This window comes from Neolamprologus multifasciatus, chromosome 3 (assembly GCF_963576455.1).
Source record: "Neolamprologus multifasciatus chromosome 3, fNeoMul1.2, whole genome shotgun sequence".
Classification (NCBI taxonomy): domain Eukaryota; kingdom Metazoa; phylum Chordata; class Actinopteri; order Cichliformes; family Cichlidae; genus Neolamprologus; species Neolamprologus multifasciatus.
The window spans coordinates 23,797,706-23,811,283 of NC_140441.1; the positions used below are offsets into that span (position 1 = coordinate 23,797,706).

Here is a 13,578-nt window from a genome sequence, read left to right on the forward strand (position 1 = left end):
TGACGGTTTTACCTGTCAGGTTTACCTTGGCTTAAACCCCAAGTAAATGAGGCCATTTTAATGCTTTGATGGGGGAGTTTGCAACTGAATGTGCCACTAATCTGCCAATAATTTTGAATGTGTTTGGCTTTCTTACCTTCATGGGTAAACACTTGTGTTTTGGTCGTTTATGTTCTTCACATCGTTAAGTTCCACCAGTTTCAGCCTCCTTGGTGGTCCGGATCATTTCAGTGCAAGATGCAGGTATTCTGCCTTCTCCAATGTATACATGGACCACTTACCTGAGGTGAAATATTCAAACCTTTTCAAGCATTCCTTCATGTGCCTGTCAGGGTTTTATGTGAGTGTCTGTTTGTGTAGCCCAGACTATATATTTTAATTGTCTGTTTCCATTGTCTATTTATGCTTCTTAAGTGTGTATGGGAAACCTTGGCTAAGAGGGAGAAGTTTCCTTGCATGTGAACATTGTTTTTGCAGTGGAAACCCTGGAATTTCAGCTCCAATTTAACAGCATTTCTCGTGTGAGAGGGCCTTTGACCACAAATGGCCAGGCCTTTGACCACAAATGGCCAGGCCTCTGTCCAGATTTGGCAGCCTGTTTTCAGTATTGCAGGAGTTCCTTGGTCCCTATTGTTTTGCTCTGAGGACAAAAGGCAGACACAGAATTGGATCACAGCATCACAAATATTACAGGGTGGCTAGACTATTTTGCACTTTTATTATTGGCTTTGTTAGCTACCCATTGTGTCATCAACATTTATTTTTCCTAAATCCAAAATTTATATGACACACAAAGAGCGTATTCATTGGTAGACATAGTTTTCTGTCTGCGAGCCTTGTCAATGCAGTGTGTGGATTTTTGTACCAGTCGTATAATGACATTTTCACTGTCTTACTCTGAAAAGTACAATGTTCTTTTTTTGTATCATTTAAGAAATGATTATTTTAATGTAAGCTTCTTGTCAGGGGATATTGTGGGCCCAAATATAGGACACAAAGGCAGGCAAAGTAAACAGATGATTTATTGACCAAATGCAAACCCCCAAGGGTGTGTTGCAAAGCAAGATTAATGGGTTGCCGAGCTGTGTTGTGAAAGTGGTTGTATTTTTAGTTGGCTAAATCACTGTGGTAACTTATGGTTAACACGTAACCTGAGGAGTGTACTACAAACAGAGCTCAACACAGCCAGGCTTTCTTTAGTCAGCATTAGCTGGCTCAATAAAACCTAAAACAGTGATAACAAGTATCACAAAAGTGGGTTATCACATTTCTCTGATAAGCCAGACTTTCTGCTTCAGGCTTTACACACTTACACTCTTCTTTGGCAGAAAACGATCCCTATGAGTGTCCCCTACTCTAAACACAGATGTTATTAGATGATGGTGACAAAAGCGTGATAAACGAACTTAAAAATATAACAGTAAAATGCAACAATGTTACAAATAATGCAAATTAATACTACAGGAAATGTGTTAATATTGGGATTTAGCGATGATAAAATTGACACTTTAATTCCAGTTAATTATTTTATTGTTGAGTGTGCTCTCATTGCTGCTCTCTATTTCTAATGTGACATCTATTTCTTTCTGTGTGTTCTTTGTTGAAGTAGCTGCAGTTCCAGCAGAGTAGAACCAAGTATAAGCACATTTATACATTTTCTGCATCACCAAATGAATACATGCACATTTCAGTGACAATGCAACAAACAGTCTGCACTGCTGTAATTTTAAAGCTGGGCTTTATTTTAGTGAGCTAGTGCTTTACAAGATGCAGACAGAAAACATCCAGCGGTAAATCTATATCAAAGAAAACATGCTGTAAATAAAATTAATAGTAAAAATGTGGCACTTTCAAACTGGGAATCTGAACATAACCAGCTCCTGCTAAGGTTACATGCCCAGCATCAGTTACCATGGTGATTTTAGCCAGGTAAAAACAAGAGACGCAGAAAACTCTGATCTTAAACTCTACATCGCTTGCTAACCTATTAATTGTGCTTTGTAGTACAGGCCTCTGGACAGCCAGTCTCAAAGGAGGGAAAAATAGAAAAGCCGAAAATCACAACGAGATTCATGAAAACAAACATAAAGCAAGAAAAAAACAAAAGACGGCTAGCTTTCACTGAAACATGAAGATAAGTGAAAAATAAAGGCCAACACCAGGAATGACTAAGAGCTAAAGGAAACCACGAGGACCACGAAACCTCTACCCAAGAACCTAAATCAACAGCTGTCTGTTTGATACCAACTTGGAGTATTTCAGTGCTAATTTCAGTCAGTAATTAAAAAGTGTGTTGCCAAGTGACTTAGCAACCACAGTGACTGACATGACTCAACTTTTTTGAGGCTTCAGATTGTTTCAAAGTTGACTACAGTCTTATTTCAGTTTGTTGTAAAACATAAAAGATTTATGTTCAGAATAGCATGTGGGAAGCAGTGGCTGCACGAGTACTGTATGGATTAGCTTGTGTGTTTTGAAGCATGTGTTTGTGGAATTTTTTGGACTAAGCACAATATGTATCTCTCAGATTAAAACCGCTCTCCCTCTCTGCCTGTTTGTCCTTGTGGCTGAGGAGGCAGATGTTCTCGCTTTCCCTCTGGATCTCCTTTCATCGTTTCCGTCCCGGTCTGTTTTTAGGCCCGGCTAATCGAACCCAGTCTCTCCCCCTGAGACCAAAAAAAAAAAGATTCTCGTGTGATAGTAACTTTGGCTCCCGGACATGACATGTCTGCCAGTTTAAATGACTTACTTCATATTAAGAGAGAGGACTTTAACAGATGAACGTGCCTGTGCTTGGTTTTGTCATTTTCTTTTCTTTTTAGCTTAATATTTAATGCTGAGAGAGTGTATTCTTATTCTTTCCCGTAATATGTGTTAGTGACGCTTTAGACAGTTAATTCTCACAAGCTAGAAGTTTTTGTTTCCAGAAGTAAAGTTTGACCCTGTTCTATATCAGTGATGAGGGCTATTTCTACTAAAGTGGGGAACATGTTGTTGTTTTTATGATCATTACAGGAAGCAGATGTAGAGAGTTTGTTTGTGAAGAATTCTTTCAGATTTAATTTGCAAATTTACCATTTAATACAGACACATCTGCTAATTAGTGCTAAGATAATACATGCAAAACACAACAAAATACCTTGAATTTTAAGAACAGAGTTTTTACAATAAACAGCATAGACAAGCCACATTTATCTTCATCAAATAATCACTTTTATCAAATAAGCACTGCAAACATACCCAGTGAACTCAGCAGCATTCATCGCCTATGTCAGCATCCACCAGCCTCCAGTAATGCACAACACAGAAGTTTCCGCAATAGGTGAAATCCGCAAAGTAGCTTTATTTTTTACACTTATTATAGATGTTTTAAGGCTGTAAAACTCCTCACTACACACTTTATACTCTTTTCTCAGACAGGCATGAACATTTTCAAACTTTCCTCTCTTGTTTAAACACTCTCTAAGTTTAAACCTTGTAGAAAAAGAAGGGCAGTATTATAGAATGAACCCAAAGGCACCCACAGGTGACTACGTTTCGTCAACATGTGTTGTGTTTGTTGGGGAGAAAACTTACAAACATACAATGCAGGACTTCAGAGTCACACTGCTAGCAATCGAAGATTTATGTAAATTTGACAAGCTGAACATATTCTGTACTGGACAGGAGATGCAGCACAACTGAAGAATACACGGTTTTCCCTAGCGGCAGGCATTTGCCAGTGGGGTCACTGACTGGTCTTTAGGCCTGTGTAACTACAGCCTTATTTACTTGATCTTACATTTTTACCCTGATTGTCACACATTCAAAGTTAACAACAAGTGGTTAGTTGTCACATGTCTATGAAGCCTCAATAGGACTAGAAGTGCTTTGTCCACAGATACCATAAGATCTTAAAACCTTTAGATAGAAGGCAGGTTGAAGGCACTTCTGCACTGGCTTAATTTTCTGATCTGGAAGCTTTGCCAATGTTTTATACCGTCTGCTAATTGCAGAAAGACTTCCAGTCGTAGAGAGGTCCAGGGGTTAACGGTTTTCTGACTTCTGTAAACACTGTCGGCTGAGTTTCCTGCTGGATTGTGTTTTTTTTAATAAATCCTGGTCATGCCATGTTTGAAAAAGGAGAGCTATCCTGTACCCATGATAGTCACTCTCTGACCACTTGAATTGAAAAGTGGCTGGCCATTGAACAAGCGGTTTTACAGTCAGATTTGCCCCGCCTCACCACATTCTTTCAAAAATTAATCAACAGTGAATATGCTGATCGTGATGCATCAAAACAGGCCTTCAGGAACCAATCGATGATGTCACAGCATCTCTGTTCGTTCTTTTATACTGTTTGTGGTTTAACATGAAGGTCTTGTTTTTTGGCCTTTGGAGGAACTGCTCTTTTGCGCTGGATTCATGTCTCTGCCCCAGAGGTTGCAGGTTATTTAACACACTTTTGTTGCTCTAGTGAATTTTTACTACAACAGGATTGTGGAAGTAGGATTGACCTAAAACAGATGTGTTTAAATCCTTTTATAAACATTGAGGTCTATGACTTTAGTTTTCGGTACAGTTGTAGAATCAGTTCATCACCGGTCTACTCATAGTTTTTGTTTAGTTTTGGGTTGAGCAGACAAGTCACGTCAGTGGCTGAGAGAATCAAAGTCGGTCTCCACTTTACAGAAAGATAAAGGAGACGCGTCTCGTTGGGAAAACACGCATCCATTTCGATAAAGGCTCTTTATCTTATCTCCCTGTTTTCTTGTAATGTGTTTGGCTGTCTCACAACGTCCTTTATTAAAGTAATATTTCTCCCTTGTGCACCATGACACCATTAGACTTAGACAGCTGCTCGTTTTAAATGCATATATTATTACTGGGTATTTCTCTTCATTATTAGTCAAACATTGCTCTAACTTCAAATAAGCAGCTTCAGATCAGAGACTGTCTCTTCTCCTTCCTTAGATCATTACTGGGTACAGTAGTTTTCTTTGACCAGCTGCCGTCCCTCCACATGGTTACAGCCCAGTCCCAACACAGCGGGATCTTTCTGTTTCATGGTCATCTGGCTGCTGACGGTTCACTTCCTCTCTAAATGAAGGGTACAGTGCACCAGAGTTTACTTCACAGCCATAGGCAATAAGCAGACGGACCCAAAATGAGATTTTTGGCTGCTGTGCAATTCAGCAGGATCCAAATACAATTAGTATCCATATGGGGTCTGCCTTTTGGAGCTCTGAAGCATTTTAAAGGAAGTTCGCAAAGTTTTCTGTGTGTTAACGTTCCATTTTTAAAGCATTTTATTTAGGAGTCACAGCTGCTTGTTCTTTCATCATATAGCCTTTCCTGTCTATCCCTCTCTCCTTCATCCCAAACTTAGCTTCTGGCTTTTAAAAGCCAGAAGCTAAGTTTGGGCTTCTTATACACTGTGTGTGTGTGTGTGTGTGTGTGTGTGTGTGTGTGTGTGTGTGTGTGTGTGTGTGTGTGTGTGTGTGTGTGTGTGTGTGTGTGTGTGTGTGTGCGTGCGTGCGTGCGTGTGTGTGTGTGTATACAGTCATCATGTATGTGTCTGCATTTCTACCTGCCAGCACATGCATCCTGCCAGGAACTGAAATTTTATATTTTTCAGATACAGTATTTCCACTGTTGCACACTGGGTGAATTATTATTCACATTAAAACTAACTAGGCTTCCTGTAAACCTTAAATGAAGCCGTAAAACAGATTCCCGAGGACTCGCACAGAGAGGACACTTTCAGCTGTCGTTATGTCTTATGTAAGATGCCTCCTCGGAGTTTCAAAAACACACCGAGGAGAAGACGCATCAGCTGCTTTTGTTATCAAACGAGAGCAGCAGACCCATGCTGTCTGCACCAGGGCAGGTATGCCACATGGTTTTTCTTTGAGTGTGTGTGTTTTGATGTGGGTTACTGGGTGCGTTTCAGTGCCAGCAGCCGGTGCCTGCTTTACAGTCGGTTAACATCTCCTGGCTGACCTGCAGCAGCCGAGGAGGAGGGAGCGAGTGTCGGGACAGGCCAGGCTGGCACTGACTCAGCAGTGGAAAGTCACACCTGGCCTCTGGCTTAGCAGCAAGTAAATGAGTTGTGAAGAATATTAGTACTGTCGATTCTTTGTTGCACTTTATAATTAAACCTGCTCGCTAAATGTCTCTCTTTAACAAAGCCGGAGACCTCTTTACTGCTCCCACTGCTGTCATTTCTATTTAAAATAGTACTAAAGCTCATAATTAGTCTCGGTGCTAACATTAAAGGGTTTTCAATCCCATCAGATATCCCACGTGGATGTACTTTTAAAAAATGTATTAAACGTGTTTAAACGATGTGTGTGGGTGTGGATCTAGAGACTTTATGATTTTTCTCGTTTTAAACACATGGCACCAAATTAAACCGTCTGAAACTCCCTCCTCTCTGGAGCCTGTTGTGATTTGGCTGTCGTCAGTGTTGTGGATTTGTTTTTCCAATTAATGCAAACAACTTTTGGAAGCGCTTGAATAGACCCTGACGTTTGTAACGGTGCAGCAGCCATGAATGGCTGTTATGAACTGTTATATTAACAAATTAACTCCAATAATTTGGTCCTTTCTCGATATGAATCTTTGCGACTCTTTCAGCTTGTAACCGCAATCTCACTTAAACACTAAGAGTTATTCATAAGTCATACGTAATTCCTGGAAATGTGGGTGTGATTATGTGGGGATGATCATTGTTTAGTCAGGACCGCTGTAGTCCTCATTTACACAGGCCCAGAGGTGAGTCAGTGCTAGGGGACGGTCTTCCCCAACTAGATGGCGAGTGGTTGCTGGTTGAAGTCAGTCGCAAAGAGAGTGGTGCATCAAAAGCCTCCTAGTCATTGCTTTAGTTGCTACCAGATTGCCTTAATCACCCATAATTTGTGTAGATGCGAAAATTGTCTGAAAACACTGGCTAAGTAACACTGAGCGGTAGTGACACTTGAAACGGAGCCATGCATACCGGAAAAGGAGAGCGTTCACCTCCAAAGTGAAACCTGTGTCTTATTATTGCCAATACTTGTCAAAAGTACAGCTTTTACTCTGAAAGTGAATGGTCTTCGTTTCTAGATCGCACTCTTCACATCTTTACTGCCGCTTAGCGAGTAATTGGCAAAGGTTGGGAAGTCCAAGTTGGTGTTACAAACTACAGGTGAACTGCTGGGGACCAAAGCTAACACAAGGAGCTTTTCAGTGCAGCAACCTTCCACAACCACTTGCCAACCAGTCTGGGACACATTTTTTTCCTAGCAACTGATGTTTGCCGCATGGTTGCCAACCAATCACTGAACCTCTGTCTCAACACATATTTGATATGAAACCAGCACTTGACATGACGGTATTGTTTTAAATATATTTATTAAGAATCTGATACAATAAAATTATTCAGGTTAAAATTAGTGATTCAGATATTAAGCAGACAATTTGGGAGCAGTGATGTAACCATGAGGGAAATAATCATCTGTGTTTTCCCCCTAACCTTGTGGTTTGGAGACTGACAACTCAAAAATATTTTGATATTTTGTTAAAAATATAAAGAGTTTTTGAAACATTTAAGTTACTTTTTTGTCAGCTTATTGTCGAGATGTCAGAGATCTTTTTTTTTTAAGAGCAAACATTTATATTGTTGTAGTGTAGGGTTAGGATTAATGGTAATAAACCAACTAGATCTGTGCGCTGTAAGAGATTTGCTGTTCTGATGTAGAGAAGGATGAGCCATCAGCTAATGTGGTCTGGCACTGAGATCAGCTGATCTGTGAGACTGTGGCTGAGCCCGACTTCAAGGTCTACCTGCTCTAACACTAGGTTCGATTTTACAAGAGTTAGTTAGTGTTACTTCTGCAGTTAATCCTGGGAGTGTTTTCCTGACTACCAGAGGACGTGATGGTAAATTGTGTACAATCTTAAATAACTGAAAAGATCTTCAAGGATCATATGACTACAGCTTCCATCACAGTGGATACAGAGGAACAAAAACACAACATTTCTTTTGGTCTACTGCAAAATACTCCAGTAATCACAGTGAATTATGGGAATTGCTGGCTCAAATAATCGTTTGTGAGAAAGTACCCAGATAACAGCTGGTAAGAGCCCTTGTCCCCAGTAACAGTGTAATTCAAATAATCATAATCTGATTTTTAGAGGTAATTCCAAGCAGTTAAACATCAGAGACTTATGAGGTCATTGCAGATTACATCACTTCAAACATTACAGTGAATTATGTCATTAATCAGGTAATCTGCTCTTTATTACAACCCAAATGAGAAAGTAGCTTTATTTTGATTCATTTTCACTGCACCCGTTTTCAGAAGTTGATCTATGAATAAAAGAAGGTTCAAAGAAGTTCATTCGACCCCACCCCCTCCTCCTCATTCAGCCTCACAGCGTGCTGTGACCTGATCCGACTCAGGTGATGCTAATAGGAAACACACTGCATCCTATGAATGAGCGCAGGTGATCAAAAAGGATTTTCTAATGTTTCCCATGTGCATAACTGGGTTTAGATGCTCATAAAGCTTTCTTTGATTGTTGCATTTCTTTGTAATGAAGATGGTGCTCAGTGCCACAAAACAGTTTTCCCTGCCTGGAATAATTAACTTTGAGCTGGACTCTTCTTTTTTACCTTGCCAGAAGAATAATTTTGTCATATTTGCCAGATTTTCCACTGCTACATGTCCAGGCATGAAAATGATTAAAGTCTGCTCATAAATCTGCGAAGCTGTTTTTCACTTCTGTCCGTGAAGCTTTTCGATGTCTTGCAGTCGTCAGACAGTTTTTCATTTCAGCAAAACTTTCATTTTGTACACGCCCGTCGTCCAGCTTTTCCTACCAGATGTCTCTTTGTGCCTTACTTGTGTTTAAATTAAGAAGGGATTTGTTTTTTTAACTGCAGTATCTCTCATCTTAACAGCATGCCCACCTGGAACTTATAAACCAGAAGGAACACCGGGAGGTGTGAGCACCTGCCTGCCCTGCCCTGACGCCCAGCACACCTCCCAGCCTGGCAGCACCTCCCCCGACGACTGTGTCTGCAAGCCAGGCTATAAGCCAATGGGCATGACCTGCCAAGGTAAAAGCATCCGATGCGTTAAATAAGCAAGTGGATACATGTGAAACAGGATGATGGTCTCTTCTGTGTTGCCTTTCTAAAAGCTTTAATATTTTAGTGTTGCTGATCTGAATATTGAGAGTTACACAGTGTTTTTAGTGTTTTCTAGCTTTAAGAACAGTGTTTTTAATTAAGCTGTTTGCATGAGCAAAAACATTCACATGCAAAAATCCCCACTTGCACTCTTCCTGTTCAGCCCACCTGAACCAGAGCTTCTATTACAAGACCATCTATTATTTTAATATTCTTGCATTACAAGTGTTTTGAATGTTTTGCTTAATCTGCATAGGTGAACCACAGATTATGATAGATTCACCGAGCTTTAATGATACAATATAAAACTGCAGTAAGTTGTGTGTGTGAGTGAAGCTTCAAAATCAAGAAGGCAAAACATTTATCTGTTTGTTTCAAAGCATCACAAGGGGATATTGGAGGGTTCGAACCCCACTGTGATCGCACCAGGTTTCATCTAAAAGATTTGATCTGATCCCTTGGTGCAGAGGATGAATAGGCTCTCAGGGACAAAGTCTATCCTATCTTATTTGTCTACAAACTAGGTATCATGAAGCCTGTGTTGTGTATGAGTTTTGTATGAGTTGTTGTGTATGTTTTTTTAATAAAAGGTCATCCTGAGCCTTCTGTGTTCTCCTCTCTCTGCATCATGCTTTAATTACTTTTCATGTTCCAGTGGGACTTTTTATTGTTGGTTTACTTCCTGTTTTTATTCCTCTGCCTGTGTCTCATTCCTGCATTTTTTCAGATCATCTGTTTGTCCTCCCGATGTTCTTATCAGTTTTTTCCCATATTAGCCAACCCATTTTCCTATGGAAGCCTTTTTCTGCCTTTTTAAAAATTAAAAATACAATAATTCTGACATGGGGAAGTTAAAATAATAATAATAAAAAACAAACTTGAAATTTGTGGTCGAAAACAAGCTTCCATAGTTTTCCAACAAGTGTCCTGCTGTTTCCCACTTTGCCTCCTTGTATCTTTTCCTCTCCTCTGTTTAAGTCTCCTATACTTGTCTCCTGCATATAGGACAACAAACAGCCACTTCACAGGTACTGAGCTGCAGTCGTTAGAGGTTAAATACCTGGAGCTTTCCAACAGCTATTAAAACTGAGGAAACCGTTCAGATGAGACATGAGGACAAAAACTCTTTAGGTTGAAAGTCTTTTGAGCGTCCTAGCCTGCTCTCATTCTGTCCCCAACATCTAAGTTAGTGGAGACGAGCAGTACTCCAGCCGTGTGGTGATTTGTAACACACATTTTAAAACATGTGTATAAACATGACAGACATAACATATTAAACATAACAGAGAAATATGTTTCGTGAAGTAGGAATTTGTGGCCTGTAATCACTTTCAGGAATAGTGGTGATAAGTGATAATCTGGTGAATTAACTGGAACAAAAAAAACAAGATATTCCTCAGAGGTATTGGATGACAGCATCATGTATCCAGTAATTTTGCCAGTCCTCCCATTCCTCGAAGAAGGAGCCAGTGATATCCAAACAGCAGTTCATCTGAACACATTGAGCTCCATTAATCACCACAGTCATGCACTGCTTTCTACTTTCTCAGGCAGGAAGAGAAAATAGGGTGTTGAAGGTTGATATGCTGTCATTTCCTACTTACTTGTTTTTTTTATTCAGTTTTTATCAACAAAATCAACTTTCTGTCATAGTGTGTCAGTTTGTTTGTTAGCTGTAATGTAAAATTCACCCTCCTCTCCTCTCCTCTCCTCAGTGATACATTGTCCAGCACTGTTGCCCCCAGAATATGGCTTCTTTGTCCAGAATGTATGTAACAACCACTTTGACGCGGCCTGTGGTGTGCGATGTGAGCCCGGTTTTGACCTCCAGGGAGATGGCATCAGACTCTGCCAGGCTGACGGCACCTGGTCAGGGACACCGGCCAGCTGCAGAGGTGAGGAGAAAGCCTGATGCATGTAATATTACAATGATGATCATCACAGGATCATCACACAATGAAACTTTTGTTGATGAAAAATCCCTCAAGACTTTCAGCTGAGAAATATACACAGCTGTGAAAATCAGCATATTTAAGAAGATTTTTAACTTTCTTTTAAAACAGCTATTGGCTGATTGATTGGTTAAATGGTTTTTCTTTTTTTCTGTCATATGTGCCCAAGTACATGTCTGTGAACCAAAAGTTCAGGCTTCAGATATTCAGTTTCACAGTTTTTTTCTCTCATTTTGGCCGTCCAGCTATCATTCATTTTCTTCCTCTTACCCAGTTCAGGGTTGAGGTGGGGATGGAGCCTATCCTATCTGCCATAGGGCGAGAGGCAGGGTACACCCTGGACTACTCGTCTATGGGCAATTTAGAATCACCAGAACTGATCTACATACACAGAAATAATCAAACAGATCACATCAATTCTAAAACTAAAGCTTGCAGATCGAAATCAGAAATTCCTCCATAAATAGAGTCGTAGTTACTGCAGACTGGGAGGCAATTTAACCTGCAAATTGATGTAGGCGGTCAGCAACTTTCCTTTTCTTAGGAATATGACCAGAATACAACCAGCTGACTTGAGTACTCCAATACCAAGAGATGCATCACAGGCAAGTTGTGCGCATTGGTGCAGACTGACGACAATCCCCTTGAGTCAGAGTGAAGTTGTTTGAAGGCAGGTTGCCTCCCATCAGACAACCTGAGCAATCACCTTGCCATCAAAAGTAGCCGCCCTGAGTTTGAGGGTTTCCACAAATAGCTTCTGGGTAACCAGTTGGTTGCTGCAACTATATGCAAAGATTCTCAGAGAGCAAAAAATGTAACAACATCACTGGTGAGCCACCGATTTACTCCTAGTCACGCAGAGGTGGCCGTCATATTTTTGCTCTAGTGTGACTGCGCCATAAGAACTGTGATTCATGCAGAGCTTTTTTATTAGAGTCCAAGAATAAAAATATGCAGCTGGAAGCAGGCGTAATAGGTTCCCGTTATATTATTAAGCTTTAAGTGAGAGGCCTTTAATAAATTACTGACATATAACACCATGCCATTACAAACACATTTAAAGCAGGCACGATGATATACGTACGGTACTTTTTTGCAGCGTTCATTTGTGTGTGCGTTCGTGGATTTATTTTAAATATCACGCAGCCAGTATTTAGTCTAGCTTTTTCTCTGCACCCTAATGTCCCGTCATATCTCAAAAACTGAAAAGAAAAGTAAACAGTGAGGCAGTAGTCGAATGTCGAAGTCAGATGGGCTATTATAAAGATTTTTGTAGTGATCTTCTCATCATTTAAGGCTTTTTGATTAGTCTGCTTCTTGATTGATTGTAGTGTTAATGCATGGTGGTATAATGCTGCTCTGTTCTGATATAGTCGCAGCTAAATGTGTCTGACGGGCTTTACATATTTCATCATACAGTACTCAGGGTGCATAGTTATTACACTGAAACACTGAAGCTTTTGTGATTGATCACAGCAGGTTCTTCCACACCATATCTCATATAATTCCTCATTAAACCCTAATCAAAGCATCGCCTCGCCTCTGACGCCCGCCAGCATTTATAAACATTTCTGTAGCCCTAAATCACTTCATCCAGATGTAAGACGTGTCTTGATCTCTTGTACTGATTTGCTTCGAGTTTCCTAAAAGTCACAGTCGGTGTGTGTTAGCACGTAAAGCTCTCTCGGCATAGATTGAGATCATATGTGTTTAGACTGAAAGAGGAATCAACGTTTACTGGGAGACTACTGCTTTTCTGCCAGGCCAGATGTTGAGAGGAAGAAAGGTAGGGGAGGATTCAATTAAGGAGAGGTTGCTCATGGATGAAGAAAGAAGATGAAGATTGTACGGAAGGAAGCAGAACGGAAAGAAAGCTGAGAAGAGAGAGCTAAGGTCAAAAGATTAATGAGGAAAGTGCCAGTTTTAACAGAAAGGCAGCAGCAGCAGCAGCAGCAGCAGCAGCAGCGTGACTCATACAAATACCAAGACACTGAATACTAAAGGGTGTGTGTTGAAGATTTATAGTATGTGGCTTTGGGTATATGTTTCCTATGTGTGTGTGCATATGTCTGCTTGTATGTGTTACTCTGAGTCTAGTCTTTACCACATACTGTTGGACCTCCCAGCTAGTTAAGCCCTGGGGGAGACGGGGGGTTTACTCTGAACTGCCTGTCTGTCTATGGATGGTGATGAGAAATAACACACTACACACCCTTTTCTAGACCTCAGCATAACTCAGAACAGACACACACACACCAGGATTTTCTTTGTTTATTTCATTCGGGACTTTCATACTTTGGGTTAAATCATAGGTCACAGTTTATAGCAAATACATACTGCTGTACATCCCTGCAGTTTACTCCTCCTCTGCACGGTGTGGGTGTTTAACAGTTACAGCAAACAAAATAACCAAATATTTTGTGTTTAAGTTATCTTGAAATGTACAGTGTTTGTCACTGTTTGTCATTA

At 40.4% G+C, this 13,578-nt stretch overlaps 1 protein-coding gene and 1 long non-coding RNA gene across 5 annotated transcripts in view; one reads left to right on the forward strand and one right to left on the reverse strand.

Moving 5' to 3' along the window:
* The window catches only part of LOC146522107 (uncharacterized), a 234,587-nt gene that overhangs the window by 81,853 nt on the left and 139,156 nt on the right, over positions 1–13,578 (reverse strand). The window lies entirely within an intron of this gene.
* The window catches only part of svep1 (sushi, von Willebrand factor type A, EGF and pentraxin domain containing 1), a 114,375-nt gene that overhangs the window by 57,171 nt on the left and 43,626 nt on the right, over positions 1–13,578 (forward strand). For all 4 annotated transcript variants that reach the window (XM_085153867.1, XM_085153868.1, XM_085153869.1 and 1 more), the window contains 2 exons: positions 8,927–9,085; positions 10,873–11,052. In XM_085153867.1, coding sequence (XP_085009993.1) covers positions 8,927–9,085; positions 10,873–11,052 — 339 coding nt within the window. The remainder of the gene's footprint in view (positions 1–8,926; positions 9,086–10,872; positions 11,053–13,578) is intronic.